At 45.6% G+C, this 19,687-nt stretch overlaps 1 protein-coding gene across 2 annotated transcripts in view; it reads left to right on the top strand.

Annotated features, from left to right (window-relative positions):
* CHRNA4 (cholinergic receptor nicotinic alpha 4 subunit) overlaps window positions 1–19,070 on the top strand; it is a 34,862-nt gene extending 15,792 nt beyond the window's left edge. For both annotated transcript variants that reach the window (XM_090064236.1, XM_090064237.1), the window contains 2 exons: window positions 6,446–7,826; window positions 16,605–19,070. In XM_090064236.1, coding sequence (XP_089920362.1) covers window positions 6,446–7,826; window positions 16,605–16,730 — 1,507 coding nt within the window. In that variant the 3' untranslated portion in view covers window positions 16,731–19,070. The remainder of the gene's footprint in view (window positions 1–6,445; window positions 7,827–16,604) is intronic.
* Window positions 19,071–19,687: the final 617 nt, after the last annotated feature.

Raw genomic sequence — 19,687 nt, 5'->3', positions numbered from 1 at the left:
GGCTTCTCGAGCACTGTTTAAATTAAAATTGTGTAGTCAGAAATTAAAATAAATTTGCACCTCATTTATATGCATTCTGAAAACATTTAATTTTATGAGCTGATGTATCTCCCAACTGCAGGGAAAATAGAAATTGGCAAAAGAGTCTTCATCAAGGCTTTTTAATGAGGCGCACTCGATATTCGTCAGTGGAACAATACCGCTCTTGAATCCCAATTCAGCTCTTTTTGTGATAGCTCTGAAGTGAGGAGTTCAAGGAAGTGTTGAAGTGAGGAAGGGACCGTTGGTCTGCGAACAGAGGGAAGAACAAGGCTGAGATGTTTTCAGAGGTGGTTAATGAGCGTCCCTCTTCTTTGCGTTGGTAGAAGTGATTGTGTCTGGCATTAAAAAAAAAAAAATTAGCAGTTCTGGAAATAATTACAGACAGATATTCAGAGCTTTCGGGGCCTGAATAGTCAAGAGAAGTTGGCTACCTTAACTGCCTTCAAGGCACTCCTCTTCTGATGTACACCTCTTACTAGCCAGACTTTGTGAATGCTTTTTCCCTTGTACCAGTTTGCAGCTGCCTTGTCTTGTTGGAGCAAGATAAGAATATAGTTCTGCTCTGGACAATAACTGCATTCAAATGGATTGGATTTGCCCATAAGGGACTATGCTAGTCAGATTTGGCCAGTGATTGCTGGGGTGATGTTTGTCCTAGGCAGTGCAAGTGTCTCGGTTAGCGTGGTCTGAAGGTGAGCTTTCCTTCTGATGTGGAGCCAGCAGGAGGTAATGGGGCCCTGGGGCTTTGCCCCATCCTCAAGGTGATATGGCTTATGGTGAATTGCACCAAATGGGGTGAGTGGCAGAGGTAGCTGGAGTTCTCCGTCCCTCCCACCAATTTCCACCGAAGACAGAATGGCATGCTTTGCTCTCCAGCATCTCGTGTCCCCCACACCTCTCCAGCTCTTCACAAGGCAGGCAGAGCAATGAAGAATGGTCCATCCCTGACCAGCAAGCATCGGTCCAGGTCAAGCATAAGGTGATCAATGCTGGTTGGCCTTCATATCCCACCACCATCAACCAGTTCCCAGTCCTTTAAAAGGAAAGTAGTAGCCCCCTATACTATATGCTAACCAGTTGCACAGATCTGTACCTGGAAATGCTGATGGGGACACTCATTATCACTCATCTGCAATGCAAGTCCAATGATAAACATACTGTTCCATTAATGAATGATTTAATCATGCCTCAGAGATCTCATTAAATGCAGAACGAGGTTCCAAATTCCTGTTGTGGTTTAAAGGGAGAACAACAACAATGCTCACTGGAGTGTCAAATGTGCCAACAGTTTCATGGCTTGGTCTTGCTTTGCAGGTAGGCAAAGCCTGGGGGCAAAAAAAGATGTGTTTTAGCCAAGAAATGAGTAGTAGGGAAGTGAATAGCAAAGGAGTGGAGTTCTTTGGATGGAATAGCAGTAATGCCTTTCTTCAATCAAAAGAGAGTGGAAAGCCAGGAGAGTGTTTCCAAATCCATAAACCCTGCTGGGGGTGCCTCGCTGGGTGAAAAAAGCTTATAGGAAAAGTTCAGAATTTGTCAGAGGGCCAGAAAGCCAAAAGTTTTTGATGTTTGTTCTTTTTTAACGAACACACACACACAAAAAAACCCCAACACCGTAGACAGCAGATGCTTTTAATTAAAAAAAAAGCTGCTTAGTCAATAATCTGAACTTCCCTACAAAAGTAGCTGAGATAACAGGTTTTTGTTTTAGTGATCCTGCTGGGATCATTGCATGGCTAACGCAGAGCCAACATTTAAGGGTTGGACTTCTGCACCGTCCCTGCCAAAGACGACCTCTATGCCCAAGGCAAAGGACCGAGGGCCACATCCCACCACCAGTACTGGAGCGTTATTTCCTGAGTGGCCTCTCAATACGGTGATGGAGTAGGACTGAGATGGGAATAGTCTAAGCCAGGGTATTGGAAGCCTTTCTGTGCCACTGTTTCTCAATGTGCAAAGGCAGGGACCTCGATGCCCCTGCAGCTGGCAACAGGGATTTGAAGTTGAATCACTCGAATATGGTGCTTGGAGACTCGAAAACCCACCTGTGTTAGTCTCAAGACGTAGGATGCCACCTTGTCCCTTGGCTGCTGTTGCACTTCGGTGCTGCTGAATGTAAGGCAAAGGCATCTTCGCTGCAGCAGCCGGGCTTGTTTTGCGCGGATTGCAATATGAGTTGGAGGTAAAAGAGATGCCAGGAAACGAGTGAACTCAAAGCTGTTAAGGACTCTGAAGAGCGATAAGAGGTGGCTCCATTTTGAGCACATGGTGAAAAGGAAAATAGGGCACGAGAGCGCGTGATGCAAAGAGCTTGAATCTGGTTTTCGGTGCCCCCCCTATCTGCCATCCCTCCCCTCTGATGCTGCGTGTAGACGGCAATGTCAGAAACACTAACAAATGATTCAGTCCCTTTACTGAATCCCAGGCTCCACAGATTCAAGTGAAGCATTTAGCCTGCCACTTGTCCCAGCTCAGGGAGGCAGAAACGAATGTGCTTGTTCAACGTCCCAATTAGCCCGGCAGGCCTTTACCACTCCGCGTTTCTCTGATATCAGAAAGCTTGCATTGCTCATTCAGTTTGATGGTGGCCTGGGGAAGAAGCCATATCAAGCGCCTTTGAGCTGGGTTCGGTAATGGTGTTGAATGAAATGGAGACAGCACGCTCTAAAAATGACCTGGTTATTTGGCTGGTGCTATTTTTTCGGGCTCAACCCCCCCATCCCCCCACACACACACCCCCCTGAGTTCACAAAGATAGTGACCCAGAGTATCACATGTGCAAATCAGGCAGGCAGCTTGTATAGAGGGTCACTCTGAATGTGCCAGCTACTCAGGTAGTTGTGCCTCAAATCACAGGTTTATCATTTGCACTTGAAAATTAGGCACTTAACACCATGTGCGTTAGGGAACCATCATCCTTGGAGGCTTTTAAGACCTGGCTAGACAGAGCCCAGGCCAGGGTGAGCTTGCTGGGGCTGGTCTTCCTTTGAGCAGGGGGTTGGACTCGATGCGATGCCCCTTCCAACTCCTGTTTTCTGCGATTCTAGGAATCTCAACCATACAAAGCTCTCGGTCCTTGCATGCATGTGCGCACAGATATGGCTTTGCGTCTTTCAAAAATTATTTTGGACCAGGATCTGTGCATCAGATGCAAAAACTCAGAAGCAACCTGGATCCAGATGCAATTTTTGCTCTCACTGTTTTTTTTAAAATTAAACTAAAAATGGCAAGCGGGAATTCAGATGCCCAGCAGTGTGAAAAACGTCCATGCCTTTGAAAGAGTAGCATATGGCTAGTGAAAAAGAGATCAATAAAACCAGTGCGGAAAACAGTGGCATCTTCATGGATAAGTTTATGGCATTAGTTTATATCGTCTTTTTCTCCAAAAAAGGAGAAACGTCTCAGCGTGCAGATTTCTGACCAGCAACAATGCTAATAAATAAACAACAATCCTAAGTGGGGGCAGAAAGAGTCTGCTAAAAACTGGAGATAAATTATTAACTGGGTTATAGATAGAAACCGCTTTTTTCCAGCCAAAAATCTCTGCAGATGGAGCCGATCCAGGCTGCAGCCACTCTTCTTGGGAAGCTGACAGCATCCTTCCCCTGCTTCAGCACTCGGATGTGCTGCGACAGCAGCAGTACAATAGCAGAGCGTGCTGGGATTAGACGTCTTTTGTTCGTCTTTGGTTGCAAGATAAATGGCACAGGCAGGATCCGTTGGGGCACGCGGCTGACTGCCGAAAGTGCAGCTGGAATAATTAGCGAGGCTGAGATAGATGGGGAACTTGAAGTGCTCTGACCATTGAAGAAATGGTTTGAGCCACATCTTCCCCAACGCCCCTTCCTAACAGGCAGGGACGCGGGCTGTCAGATTGAACTCAACGGTAGACAGCATTGAGGTGAGAAGCAAGACTCTTGGCCATGGTGTCAGTTTGCAGCATGCAACATTTTGCCATGACAGGAAAGCAAATACCTACAAAATGAGAACATCTTGCTTAGAAAAAGAAGGAAGCGTGACAGGAACAGCTAAATTAGAGAAATCCACAATTTTTTTTGTATATTCAGGTCAAGATCTGTTGACTAGCTTTACAAAAATGTAGTAAACTGCATACATCAAAGGAAGATCTTGGTTTCATGAAAGTGGTGAATTGTAAGGATTGCTGATTTGTTGAGTTGCCCAGGATGTAAGAATATTTTTTTACTCTATTCAGCACTGGGGAGGCCTCATCTGGAGTCCTGTGTCCAGTTTTGGGTCCCGCAGTACAGAAAGGAGGTGGACAAATTGGAGAGTCCAGTGGAGGGCAGTGAAAATGGTTTGTGGGCTGGGGCACATGACTTGCGAGGAGGGAACTGGGCTTATTTAGTGTGGAGAAGAGAAGACCAAGGAGGGATTTGATAGCAGCCTTCAACTCCCTGCAGGGGGTTGCAAAGAGGACGGAGCTGGACTGGTCTTACTGGGGGCAGATGACAGGGCAAGGAGCAATGGGCTCAAGTTGCAGCAAGATGATTTTCGGTTAGACATTAGGAGAAACTCTCTCACTAGCAAGGTAGAAAAACACTGGAACAGGTTCCCCAGAGAGGTGCTGGGATCTCCATCCTTGGAGGTGTTTAAGACCTGGGTAGACAAAGCCTTGGCTGGGATGATGTAGTTGGGGCGGGTCCTGCTTGGAGCAGGGGGTTGCACTAGATGTGACCTCCTGCGGTCCCTTCAACCCTCATTTTCTATAATTTTTGGTAAACCAGCTGCAAATCTTAACGGAATTCCCTGGGCCCTGGTACTAATAGAGCAATCATTACATGGATATAATTGATCAGGCCTACAATATATTAATGATCAATACCCTAAACTAAATCATTGCAAACTCTTTGCATTATTAGTAGAGATGTTCCCAGACCAAATTCACAGATGCAAACCACCCGGGAGGCAAATTTTGGGCGTGAGGCCAGATCTGAACTTTGCAGTGGTTCACATCCCGCGCCGCAGGGAATCCACGGTTGACAGAAATGCACTAAAGGAGTAACATCACAATTCCACAAATTATGCAGGGATGCAATGCAGCCCCAGTGTTACTTTGATATGAGAAGCGTCTATTTTGCCAATTAACTTCATTTTGTAATGAAGGTGGATTTCCCTTTGTTACTTAGAAACTAATTGCTGGCTTTTAAGTCTATATATAAAATAAAGTGACAAAAGCCAAGTTTGTTTCAGGTCATTGGTGAAAAGCCTGCCGATCCAAGTCCAGGAACACAGGTGCCTATGTTAAGAGAGCAGGGGAGGTTTTACAAACCTTGCAGAGCTCAGTGGCTGGAGGCTCCAGAGTTGAGTTTCTCTCATTATTAGTAGGAAGTTTTCACTATTTTCCCGGCAACCGACTAGAAGATTACTCTGAAGTGCTTTATTTATAGCAAACCTCACAATTAATCTGGCGTAGCCTACAGCCAGGAGGTCTGACAGCATGATACTACCACTGCTCTATAGCAAAGCGAGCTCCAAACTGGCCAAGTAATTTGATGGAAGACCTTCAGGGAGCACCTACGTACAGGAAGACATGTTGGTACTAATGAAAAAGGTTGTGCCCTTCCCTGCGTCTGTACTGAACCCATGCTTCACCTGTATTAGGGGACACTGGGCTGCTGGAAGTCTGGTCTTTTGGAGGAGAAGTAAAACCAAACCTCTGGCACCAGTTCTGAACCTAAGGGCCTAATTTGTGCAAGGTGAGGCCTGCTGTTTTTGCCTGCTTAGGTTGGCACTTGCAAATTGAACATTTGTGCATGCAAAGAGGTTTCTTAATCCACTCTGAGTACATTTGCCCAATTTTCATGCACAGTGTAGCTTGTTTGTGTGCTGGTGCCCATGGAAAAAAAAGAAAAGTGCCTTTGACATCATTCATTGGAAGTTGTCTGGCAATTATATCTGCACTTTTAGCAAGAGCTCAGGTCGCAGCAGCTTCCCCCAAAAGGAGGAACCTGCCAGTAGTTACAACTCACCTGCCTATCACCACAATGCATATTCAGTGTAAAAGTTCTCTTTACTGCCTGTCCTAAAAGGGCTTGTGGTGAGGATGTGTGTGGTTAAAAGGGCTGCCTCGGAAGTTGGCCCCCTGCTCGGAGGTAAAGTGATCTCGGTATCCTGTCAACAACCAATATTTTCAAAATGACCTGCACAGTCTGGCTCACTTGTCTGCACAGCTGCACAGTCACTCGGTGTGTGTACACACACAGGAATGCACATACAAATGGGGGGTTCAGAATGCATGCACTTTTGTGCGCACAAGTGTGCAAATTGCGAATGGCATTTTGCAAGCGTGAGCCACATTTTGCAAGGTTTGTGAATGGATTCAGAACGGATGAATGGATTCTGATTCTTTGTTTTTTCCCCCTCCTTCATTTCATTTTCCCCTCAGTGCGGATGGGGACTTTGCTGTCACTCACCTGACCAAAGCCCACCTGTTTTACGATGGCAGAATCAAATGGACACCTCCTGCCATCTACAAAAGCTCCTGCAGCATTGATGTCACCTTCTTTCCCTTTGACCAGCAAAACTGCACCATGAAGTTCGGCTCCTGGACCTATGACAAAGCCAAGATAGACTTAGTGAGCATGCACAGTCACGTGGACCAGCTGGACTACTGGGAGAGTGGGGAATGGGTCATCATTAATGCCGTGGGCAACTACAACATCAAGAAATACGAGTGCTGCACAGAGATCTATCCCGATATAACCTACTCCTTTATTATCAGGAGGCTGCCTTTGTTCTACACCATCAATCTGATCATCCCTTGCCTCCTCATCTCCTGCTTGACTGTCTTGGTCTTCTACTTGCCTTCGGAGTGCGGTGAGAAGATCACGCTTTGCATTTCCGTGCTGCTGTCGTTGACTGTCTTTCTGCTGCTCATCACTGAGATCATCCCCTCCACCTCCCTGGTCATTCCCCTGATTGGAGAGTATCTGCTCTTCACCATGATATTTGTCACCTTGTCCATCATCATCACTGTCTTCGTACTGAACGTGCACCACCGTTCACCACGCACCCACACCATGCCAGATTGGGTGAGAAGGATCTTCCTCGACGTGGTCCCACGCCTCCTCTTCATGAAGCGGCCCTCGGCAGTGAAGGACAATTGCAAGAAGCTCATCGAGTCCATGCACAAAATAGCCAACGCTCCGAGAATTTGGTCCGAGACCGAAGCAGAGCCCAACTTTGTGACCTCCTCTTCAACCAGCCCTCAGAGCAATGAGCAATCCCCCACATCCTCCCTCCGTGCTCATCTCGAGGAGCCAACGAAGCCCCCATCGGTCTGCAAGTCACCTTCAGGCCAGTACTCTGTGCTGCCCCAGGACCCGGTGCAGGTGAGCTGCTCTTCCCCGCAGCCCCCCAGCCACCTCCTGAGCGACACACAAGCTCCCTCCATCGCCAAAAGCAGGTCATTAAGCGTTCAGCAGATGTACAGCCCCAATAAAGATGAGGAAGGGAGCATCCGGTGTAGATCCAGGAGCATCCAGTATTGCTACCTGCAGGAGGAGTCATCCCAGACCAACGGCCAGTCCAGCGGCTCTCCAGCCTCTCAACGTTGCCGCCTGAATGAAGACCGGTCCCCGCGCAAGCCCTCTCCCTGCAAGTGCAAGTGCAAGAAGAAGGAAGCTGCCGGCACTTCAGGGCAAGGCACCAAAGCTCACAGCACCAAAGAGCAGCCCCTTCTGCTGATGTCCCCTGCCCTGAAGCTGGCGGTGGAGGGGGTCCACTATATCGCAGACCACTTGAGAGCAGAGGATGCAGATTTCTCAGTAAGTATAATGACCCAGCCCATGCCCATCATGCTTCTTAAAGAGGGGTTACAAAACCTCATGTAAAAGCAACCAGGAAAAGGAGGGGGAAACCTTCTCCGCTCTCTTTTTCTGAATTTTAATGGGAGTCTCCACTCAAAATGTGAGATAAACAATTTCAGGGTTTGAACTATTTCAACCAGGTCTAGTGAAAACCGGGCACGGGAACTCAGCAGCTTGCTGAATTGGGTTTCAGCTTGGTCCCAGGGCTGTGCTGCCGCTGGAGTTATCCATGTCGGAGAAGACCGCGGCGTATTGTCACGCCGTTGTTGAGAACCGAGTCTCCCGTTGCTCTTTTTAACCTTGGCTGCCACAATGTAGTTTTAACAGGCCCAGCTTTGCTAGCGTTGTAATTCACGGTGCCCGTCTCCTGGCTCTGCGTCTTGTTGAACACCGTTGTTTCTAAGTTTAGCACACTGCAGTTGCCTACAAATAAAAGACCAGGACATGGTCTTATAACAAGAGAGCAAACTGCACTCGCTGAAAGCAAATCATAACTGAGCAGGCTTCCCTGAGCTCTTCCGCCCTGACCTGTGGTCACGCCAAGTGCTAGACAACTCCTGTGAGAAGCTGGATGCTGTAAATCCCATTAGCAGTAGGGGAAGCTAAGAGTACTCAGTACTGCCCAGGATTGGGCCCTGAGCGCTGCCAAACACAATAACCCATCCTTAAAGCTATTATCTGGGAGTGGAAAGCCTGTACACTGCAAACATCAGATAAAATGCAGAAAGAGAACTAAAAGCAATCATTTATTGGGAACTTAACTGAATTTTGCTTTACAGATAAGCCTCTGACAGGCTGGGAATGATCACTTCCTGCTTTCTATTAAGTATTGACTTGGGTTATTGAGTCTGGCAAAGCAAAGCTCCTGATGCAGCCTTTCATGCTGTGGGGTTAGGGTAGGTTTACTGCTCCGAGGCCTGATTTGGTTTTATGCCGATGGGTAGGTATTCACACAGTAGAGTAGGCATCTACTGTGTGGTGCATCAACAGTAGAGTAGCCATCTGCACCTGCTTTACAAAGGGGCAAATAGTCAAGACTCTGGGGGACCAAACTGGACGTTTTTGCTGCTGCAGACAGAAGTTCACATCCTGGCTCACACCAACAGAGAAGAGGGCTGTGGTAGGTTGCATACTCTTGATGCAAGAGGTTGGTAGAGAAGATGAACAAATACCACCCCAGGTAAGCCCAGGACTGGAACAGCACACGTGGTAGGAATCTCTCCCTGATCTTGTCCAAATGTGGGCCATTAATAGCCCCCTTTCACAGGCCTGAGTGCAGCGTTCACTCCCACCTATTGCTGTTCTTCCAGCAATGGGATGTCATCAGTAATTATGGCAACACCTGATGGAAAGTTTGGAGATGTCTTGATAACACCTGCTGGACCAGAAATTCACCCACAGGCAGAAAAAGCTCCTGGAGTTGGGCTGCTGTAGCAAAGTTAGTCTTGAGGCATGCCTTTGTGGATATCTGCAGTGCACGGTACTTTTGTAGCATCACTGCTGTTCCCCCTTATAGGCTGTCCATCCCTTGGACATGAGCACTGTTTTTGCACATGTGTCTTGTACTGTGCTGAGCAGCACATGAACACGTGAGTAGCGAACCTAAGCATCGCCATCATAAATCCAGGCTGCCATCTATTTTCATACGCTCATTCACCAGAGTATCCCAGCTCCCCAAAAACTTTCATATATTTATATGAACACCCCTGTGAAGGCAGGGGAAGGCTAGTATTGCCATTTTTTAGATGGAAAATTGAGACGTAGAGGGACTAAGTGAAACGCATTAAGCCACGCTGCTCTGTAACAGAGCAGAGACTGGGACCAAGTGCCCTGACCAAGAGACCATCCTTCCCTGCAGGGTGAAAGCCATCACACATTGACCCGAGACCCTAAGACCTGGTCTCATTTTAACAGTGTAAATCAGAAGAAATGCCTGGAAGTCAATAGATATTTTTTTCTTCAAAAAGAAATCATATTTTCCTTCTTCATCAGAGCAATGATACCTTCCATTTGCTACAAATCTCCTTATAATAAGCGTGTTGATATCTACAAAGCAAACGCTTGTAATATTTATATTCTCTCATTTGCAATGTTGATAGCGCTTGTAACAAACTGTTGAGTGTTATCCAATATCATCAAATACTTTTTCCTTGTGAAACGTTTTATGTATCTTCAGGGGACAATTACCTACATCACAGATTTCTCTGTATGGGAAAGAGCGGGGTTTGGCATCCTGTAAATGAAGGGCTTACCACATCAGTCTGTGGGTTTAGTTGCAAGAAAAATCCAGTGAGAGAACTGAAAAGCAAATTGCAAAAAAATATTACCCTGGGGATCTCTGCTGCTTCGTCTTTCATTGGGGAAGGAAGGAAACATCTATAATATTAAATTGTTTCATTTGATTTCTAAATAAACAAGATGGTTTCATCGGCATCTAACACCATAGAGAGCACTGCAATTTCCTTAGAAAATAGAAAAAAAAAAAAGCAGTGAAGAAGCCCCGGGGCTCATTGTCTTTGTTGGGTGGAATAGCTAAGCTCTCTGCACTGATTTTCTGCCCTCCCCAGCAGGTTTTGTGGGGTTGCATTTCTTCTGAATCCAGGAACGGAAGCAGGCATGATCCATTCTGTGAAACAAAGGCAACAGTATAATGTGAACCGAAGCTAACAAGGGAGAAACCTATGGAAAATTCCTGATATTTCAAAAAGCTGGCTGTCATCTGAAGTCAGAATGAAGAGTCACGCATTGACATCTTTAATGGAGCACAAATCCCCTTTCCCTTCCCACCACAAATATATAAATAAATAAATAAATAAAGTCACCAGTTACCCTGAACCTGTCTACAACTTGAGAGAGGAAGCACTGTTGCCGCCACTTAGTGCGTGTGTGTGTAGTAATGGAACCAGAGTTTCTCGGGAAGTTCCTGACTTGTATTACTGTTAAGTATGGTTGCCACGGGGGTCAGGGTTGCTAAATGAAAAGAAAATACCTCATTTAATTAAGTGCTTAATTAGAAAGAAGAAAGGGAAACCCAGGAGCAGTCGCGTGTTACAAAAGTAGTGCATTACAAAAAGAATATCTGTGTACAAGTGCAGGCGCAGGAGTTCACATTGAGAAATTAGAGAAAATTGGATACTTCCACTGTATACTAGAAATGCCATCAGAGATTGCTTGCGGACTTTGATAAGCAAGACAAATTGCATAGCTCAGGTGAGCCAGACAGGAGCCTTGCTGCCTTTTCCAGTCCCACATAAGGGTCTGGCAGTGCAGTTACTGGTGACTCGTGTTGTTTCTTCTGTGCAAAGGAAGGCTTTGCTGGTAATTAATTTGCACCCCAGCTCGGTGCTGGTAGCTTTGCACTATTTGCATTTTGCTTCTTTTTCCAGAACCGGTGTTTGAAGTGTGCTAGAGGCCAGCATTATGGTGTGATACAAATTGTCCTGTGAATAGTACAATAAGAAGTGGTAGGACACAGAGCATCTGCGCTCAGATCTTCTAGCTGGCTGAGAATACCAGTGCGGCTCATATTCTTAGGAAAAGATAAGGCAGATTGCGCAGTATGGACTTTGAAATGCTCCATCCTATTTTCCCTCACTTCAGATCTTTGCCGTTTCTTTTCTCTCCAACTCAATGGATAGTCGTTTGTTAAAGCTGCATCGTTTCATAGTTGTTAGGGCTGGAAGGGACCTTACAGATCACTGGGTCCAGCCCCCCTGCACTTGGGCAGGAACAGAAGGGGAAGAAATGGGGAAATAAACTGTAACCAGAAACAGTCAAACACATCCGACACCTTTTTCTATTCCCATTAGCTGTGATTCCAGCAGGGTAATTGAATCAGGACTAAACAGAAGTGCCAGAAGGATCCCCCCTGAAGTCAGTAGCAATGTACACACGCTTCTGTAGTCAGCCCCCCTTGGCTGAATCAGGTTTCAGTTGTCTGCAGACCGATTTCCTTTCCTCAGATGCATTGCTTATGTAGAGTTGTTTGCTAAATCATTGCTTGAAGTAGTTCTTTGCCCTGCAGCTTTTCTTCTCATTCCCTCCTTGTAGCCACCCCACATCCTAAATCTGAGCTGTTCCAGTGCGACTCAGAGGTCCCATGCTTCTTGTTTCTGTTCCTGGATGGCATAACTTCGCCTCTTAGATTTTCTGCCCAGTTGTAGAGCAGGTAGGAGCTGGGTATTTGCTTTCTGCCTTATATTATGCAATGGCTGCTTAAAATGCACGGCTTGGGCCAGCCTTCCTGCCAGGGAACACATTTGCTGGATTAATCAGGGAAAGCGAATTCAAAGATGTGTGCAATATTTGATGCTATTTTGAAGTAAGATCATTTTAGGGATGTAGAATCCCCTCCCCCTCCGCCAGCCCTCCCTACCACCAGCTTTATTTATAACAAAGGTATAATATATACCTTTGGGACCGCTCTAAACTTTGCCACAGATTATGGTCCCTAAAGAACTGGTCTGCCAGCTTTCAATCCCTGGAGTACGTCGGCACCTCACACCAGTCCTTATACTAGGGTCTGCAAGGAGAGAGCATAGGGCTGTTTTAAGGGCCCGTGTATTTGGAGACTCCAGATGGGGAGACCTGGCTTGTTCGCAGCCCCTCAATCCTTTCCTTTGGACAACCTTGGAAGTTGCCTCTTAACAACTTATCGGAACATGGATCAAAACTTCAAATGTCCAATGCTGACATCTGTAGCCCAGTTGCTGGCGACAATCTCTGCAAATTGTACTCCGCACAAATTACTACAAAGAGGGTGATACGAAGAGGAGGTGAAGCCGGCGGGAAAGACAAAAATACCTCCCTTTCCTGTTCTTTTTTCCAGCTCCTCTCCTGGATTCAACCATCTTCCTTCTGTGCTCCGTCTCTGGCGCTGAATAATAGCCACTTAGCGATACTTCTCGCAAACTGAGATGGTCATTGTCAAGAAGAACGGAGTATTCTGCAAATATAGTCAAACTTGAAGGGAAATTTCAGTAGAGCTGCTCAAAACCCTCTTCATGTTTCCTTCCCTGGAACAAGCAAGCGCCTAAGCCTGCCGAGCATAAAGAGTTGCAAAAAGCCCTTTTGCCACAAAAGCTGAAATTTTTGCTGAATGTGGATTTCCAGTTGTGCACCCGACTGCAAAATTCACAGTCGGTAATATTTGGCTGCAAACATCCTGGAACAGAAATGACATTTCCAAACTTATTTAGCTATGGCAGCCAGCATGAACGCTGAATGTCAAACTGTGACACTCGCAAGCCAGCAAACAGCTCAGAATTGCTCTCAGCAGTGGTGAAGAAGGCAGAGGACAGCGTGACCTGCTCTTTTCCAGTTGATAAAGGGGGTGGGGAAAGGTGGAAATCACCAAATAAATTGCTTGGTTTAAATTAGAGGGCTCATCCCGACCAATTGCAGATTTCTCAGGGATTACAAGAGTTGTTTCAACTTTGTTGTATTTCCACAGAGCCTAGGAACAAACCCCAGTCCCACATTACAACCCTGTGTACTTGGTGGTGTACAAATACAAAACAAAAAGACTGTCCCTTCCCCAGATTGCTCATGAGATTCAGTTGCTTGTCTTTGATTCGGAATAGGAAATCTGAGCAAGAAATAAGCATTATATCCTCTCCCCCACCAGCTATATCTGAGCACAAAGGGCTCAATTCTGCCAGGTCTTGAGGACACTGGCCTCAATGCAACAAATTGTTGATACACACATTTGACTTAAAATCATCCAGGCAGTGCCAGAGTGGTGACTAGAATGGCTCCGCTGCATAAGTATTCGCTGGATCAAGTGCGAATACTTTGGACTTTGCAAGGTTGCTTTATTCCTTGTGGTATATCACTTGTACCATATTTTGACCCACCCATCTCAAGTGACAAGTAGAAGGGGGTATATTTAGCTGCAAGCATCAACAGTCTCACCCAATTCAATTGTAGCCCTTAACCTATTACTGCTGCATTCGCTTTCCTTACGTGTCACCGGTATGTCATTTCTGCAGTCGCCCTTCCTTACGTATTGCCAGTGCATCTTTTCAGCAAGTCTTTCCCCTGAAGTGAGTAGACGAGTGCAGTCCATCGTGTATGTTTGGGAATGCAATGTCTGAGTTGCCATCTGTTAGATGCAGTGGAGACAGCTCGTTGCAGGGGGTACCCCGTCTGTGTCCAGGTCCCACCTCCTCTTGACAGCGTGCCCTTCTCAATGTCAATGCAGATGCTTGCAGTTCTGCTCTGATGTTATAGCAGGCCTGTATAATGTGTGGACTGAGTTAAAAATATTTACTCTCATGGTACTAAAATATTTGTTTTTCCTCTTTGAATTAAATTCAGTCACAGGACTATTACCCTAGGATTTTAATTGCACCACTGAGCTAATTCATAGAATAGTTGATATTAATTCAAGGTGACTCCTGGAGAATGAAGTTAAAGAAAATTAGGCACCCATTGGTTTAAATAAATTAAGATGAAGAAAGCAGGGATATGATTTCTGCATTTGGCCCTTTAGATTCAGCACAGTTAAATGTCTTTGAAAAGGAAAAGAAGTCCAAGATGACTGTAGAATCAGATTACCAGCTTCCCTTCACATAATTTATTATCACTTTCCAGGGATCAAGGATATATGAAAGTACAAGCAGGCTGGCTACAAGGTAATAGTGCGCGTTACACTATTAGTGCAGAGTTGCTGAAGTTTCATGAACCGCAGTATTAGGAACAATGCATGGGGAAAGCGTGTTACTCCTTCATCAGAGCTTGGTATTTCCTATTTAAAACATTCATCTTTCCATTTAGGGAGCAGGCACAAAACCAGGTGACTTACATAATTAGAATAAGCTATAGAACTAGTAAATAATCAAAGTAACAGAGCAAATGCAGTACACCAAAGGCTGATTTGTATGAACTATTCAGTGATCTTGGTCAATGGCACATAGAGTTGAAGATTTACCATTAATTCATAAAAAAAGATTGCAAGCCAATACAAGAGCTAAATGCAGAAAACTTCTAGGTGATGTATAAACCCACTAGCCCTACAAAATACCACAACATGTTGCGCAGAAGCTAGAATTGCCATCTGCCAGCAGCAAGTCATAATTTCTCTGCAAACTTGTGTGACTTATCAGAAGATAAACCTCTGCTACGCATCCATTAATAATAAAGAAAGGAAAGAGGCAGGTTTGTAAGGTGACTGGATTTTATTCATGGCAGCTGATTTGTTTGACTGTATGACAGATCATAATATTGTATTAGCTGATGCCTGGAACATTGTTTATGATGCCACTAAAACCTGCAAAAACCCACTCCATTATTTGAGACGGAAATAGCTATTTCATTGACACTTGGAGAACTTCCTTTTACTTTGACAGGCTTAAGAGCATTTTCAGTAAATCCAGGAAGCCCATAAAAGCAAGCAACTGTATTTAAGGGCCTTTGCAAAACTACTCGTTGCCTACCTTGTACTAAGAAATGACCTCAGCTACTCTCCAAAGTGTAAATGTTTTAAAATGGCACGATGTACAATGGATGCTTATTGATTATTCCCTGTGGCTAAAGTGACAGGTATTTTGCAACACAGATTATGAGGTTGTAAAGACTTTGAAGTTAAACCAAAGAGGCATCTCCTGTGGGACATCACCAAAATGCCTATGATACAGCTTCCAGGACACAGGGCCCTGGCTAGCACCACCAACACACCCAGCATGGTCTCAACTCTGCTCCCATTAAAAAAAACAAAAATAAGAAATATTATAGTGTCATTTTAACTCTTCAGAGTTTAAGCACAGTGGGCAGGGGAGGGTAATGGGAGTTTGAGTCTCTACCTAATGCTGCCAGCAACTTGCTGCTTTTCCTTCAACAGATAACCGACCTCTCTCTACTTCAGTTTCTCCATCTATAAAGGGCAGATAATAGTACTTAATGTGCTTTATAAGGGGTTGGGGGATTTATGCATGAAAGCCCCTGCAGGAATATTACATATTACTGTTATTAATTGCTGAACCCTTCAGCTATGTTATGGCCTAATAAATCCCCAGCAAACAACAAGACAAATTGCTACATTTCAACCCAGAGCCCTGGGCAGTGGTTAGTGTATTAACCACCATGCAGTACATTATAGGTAATTGTAATGGGAACATCCATATAAATTAAGACTTCACTGTCTTCTCCTACTGCTTCCTGGGAAAGAAATTAATGACTGCAGTGCAGGGTTTTTTTGCCCTTGTTTTTTAAAGGTTTTCCTGTGCGTGCAGTTTGTTATTCAAAAAAAAAAAAAAAGATCATCTGTAATGACTAATTCCAGCTCAGTGGGACAGAAAACCTTTTGGTCTTCCAAGGAGAAAGGTCCTGGGAAAAATCCTCCCAGCACAAAATGCGAGGGGTATGAAGGGGAGGCAGTGAAATCATTGCTCTTCTTTTCTAGCTCATTTGCACTTCTGACTCAGCAATAGCAGAAAAATCCCTTCCCCAGGTGGACTTGGTGTTAAGTCCATTTCAGCTATTTAAGCAGGGCAGAGAGGAACGCCTTTTCCTCCAGCTTGAACCTCTGCCCAACTCACACATACCCACGCTCATGGAAAATTGGCTATTGCATATACCCGATTAGTTATTTGCACAGTGAGTTATTTGATGGGCTTGCTTGGTTGCAAATTCAGCATATCTGCACTTTAATAGGAGAAACCCCTGACTCTGCATGATGAGTGCACCGGCCTTTCACTGTAGCTGCCCTAATTGCTCCTCTCATCTCTGCATTTCCAGGTGAAGGAGGACTGGAAGTACGTCGCCATGGTCATCGACAGAATCTTCCTCTGGATGTTCATCATCGTTTGCTTGCTGGGAACTGTCGGTCTCTTCCTTCCACCTTGGCTAGCAGGCATGATCTAATAGCTTTGGCAAGAACAAAGTTTGCCCCATTCGGAGGGTTTTCGGCCACCTGGAAGGAGACGGAGCAGGAGACAGGTCTCCCCAAATAATTTACCGTGTGTCTGCGCATGAATCGTTCCCGAGAGCTCTGGGAACACCTTCTACGGTTCCATCATTTGCCAAGCCATTCTCATCTTCTGCATCTTCTTTCTGGGGGAAACTGTTATTAATGTGTATACATAGCATGGTGGCATTCATTGATGTGTATCTAACAAAGGAAGGACACGTGCGCGGGTCCTGAAAGCAGTGCACATGGTGGCGTTGTAGACAGACCAGCCAAATTAGTTTCATTCGACTCGAGAGAGTCGCCCATGTGTCCTCAAAGAGCAAGGTCACCTCTAAACCTGAAGTCATTCAGGATGGTATGTCCTTGTGATGGTCCTTTTATAAAAAAAAGGGTCAGATTTGGGATTCCTGTCCAGGAGATGCTCTGACAGTCGAGGTGTAGACACAACTGGCCAGGTTGCGAGGCATGCAGGGACTGCACTGCACCCACCCAACTTTCTCAGAGCCCATGCTGGCACTCGCCCTGTGCAGCTCCCAACAGCTGTTGCAGAAACAGCTGCATTAAATGATAAGGCCGTAGTCTTGACATCTTTACTCATACAAAACTTTGGAAGTGGGAGTTTTACCCAAGTAAGGACCGCATACAAATTGAACACAGTCTTCAGGGTTGGTTCCCAGTGCATGGCTATCCATCCAAATCAGCTTTTGGTTGCGTTCATTTTCTTCGAGAGGCCAAGGGCTTTGGCCATATAGCAAAGAATGACGAGACGCAGCCTGTCTGTGCAATGCATGGCATGAAAGGAAAGACAGAGATGCAGGTTTAAAAATCTGGCAGTTATACATAAGGGCCCAAACTGTTAAAAAAGTAGACTCCAGAATTAGATGCCCCAGCTTCCTTTTTGGGACATGTAGCTCGTCATCCAAAGTAGGACCAGCAGGCATCTAGCCAAACTTCTCAGAAGACATTAGTAGCTCTGGATGTCTCCATTTCAGGTGCCCCAGCTGAGACCAATTGTCCGAAAGCGCCCACCTTCCAAAAAATCGCTTTCCTTTGGGCAGGGGGCTGGACTCGATGATCTTCCAAGGTCCCTTCCAGCCCGAATGTCTATGAAATCTATGAAAATCAGCCCCCAAAGCAGCTGCCTTTAGAGAGCATTAGTCCCTTCTGGAAACCTTGCCTGTGTATAGCTGCAAGCGTCCACCCAGTTATACTTAGGCGGCAACTGCATTTGCAAATAGACAGGTGATTATACAGTCTGCGTATTAAGATTCCTCTCTATGTGCAGTTTGTTTTTATAACCCCCAAGACTTGAGGAAACCTTGCTGGATGTTTAGGGCTTGCACCCAACGGGCTTGCAAAAATTCAAATGGGAAGTTCAAGTTGAAATTCCAGAAAATACTTCTCCAGAACATGCTGGCAAGCTCCACAACTCCAAGCCTCAGTGGATTATTTACCTTTAACCACAGTGCTTATGGGTGCATAGCAATGAGAGAGGGGTGAGAAGAAGTTATAGTCTATGGCATCTAGCACGTCTGTCAATATTTGAGGAAGCTTGGTTTTTATTTTATTTTTTTGTCAAGTCTGTTCCAGCTACAGACGCTTCTGAATCCAGTCGGTTTTGCAGATGGTCAGGGAGAGAGGTTGGCCAGTGCTGTTATCACCCTGTCAGAAGGATCATGCCCGTCTCCCAAAAGCAGCATTAATGAGGCATGATGCTAACTTTCACTGGCCCAGGGTTTTGCCTAATTAGCTTTGTGTTTTGGACGGAAGGAAGGAGCAGCGAAGGGAGGACAATTTGGGACAGCAGAGATGCTTCGTAAGGTGGGCTCGTTACAGATGCATTACATGTGTTAATGCATTATGTTTCCACTGTGAAGATCTGGGTCCTACGCTTGACTCGCATCCTACTGGAAAAGGCATCGGTGGCCTAATTATCATCCTCATGTATCCACATGATCAGTGCACCAGCATTGGCAGCCCTGCCTCATGAAGGGTTAGATTACTAGCCAGGGATGTTCAGTCTTGCTACCCAATGGCAGGGTTTCATGTCTCACCGCCCCTGCCTGAACTACACCAGCCCAAGCCCATTGCATCCCTCCCTCGCTTGCGTGAGCACGCAGCCCATGCCAATGCTTTCTGTTCAGAAGTGGGGAGGTGGACAGGAGGCGGGGAAGTGGTTGGTGCCGGTGATCTCTTGTGCAGCGTTCCCGAGGACTCTGGATAAAAAAAAATAAAATAAAATACAGTGATGAAACTTCCTAAAACGGCGTGAAATAAAGTCTTTCCAATCCCTTGCTTTTGCTTCTCTCTCTTGACTTCTGTTGGATGGGAGTGAAATAAGAAAATGTCAATGCATCCGCATGGCAGATTGCAGCTGGCATCCAGTTCTTTGCTAGGGACTCGTCAGACTAGTCGTGCTGAAAAGGTGGAGAGAACATGTTTTGCTTTGAAAAATGTCTCCCTTTCTCCAGGCTCCTGAGCACTTAATGGATTGTGCTATACCCCAAGATCTAAAGTGACCTAAAAAGACACAAAAATATATGTCATCCGGCATCTAGTTCCCCTTGGGATTTCTGCTTCACTGAAAGGCTAGGACCTCCTTTCAAGTTAGGGTTGCAGTACCAACATTTTCTCCCTGCTCCTACTTTTCTAATTGACTCTGTATAGTGTGGTGGGGAGAAGGCTTTTCCTTGGATAGCTGCATTCAGAGGCTGCACACCTCATGCCCTTCTTACAACTTTCAGGTGAGAAAAAAGATGAATTTTTTTTTTTTGCAGTTCTCAAAGAACGAGACGAAGACAGGATCTAGGAAGAGCCCTGCTTCATATCTTCCACCAGTAAATCGCCCTGTTAATAACTCACATGCAAACTGTTCCATGTGCTGTAAGCTGAAATATTATCCAGGACCTTG

The sequence above is a fragment of the Crocodylus siamensis genome, chromosome 10 (genome assembly GCF_052110815.1).
Source record: "Crocodylus siamensis isolate JL-2025a chromosome 10, ASM5211081v1, whole genome shotgun sequence".
In the NCBI taxonomy this organism is placed as follows: Eukaryota; Metazoa; Chordata; order Crocodylia; family Crocodylidae; genus Crocodylus; species Crocodylus siamensis.
The sequence above is the reverse complement of the archived record's forward strand: the minus strand, read 5'-3'. Positions and strand labels throughout refer to the sequence as shown.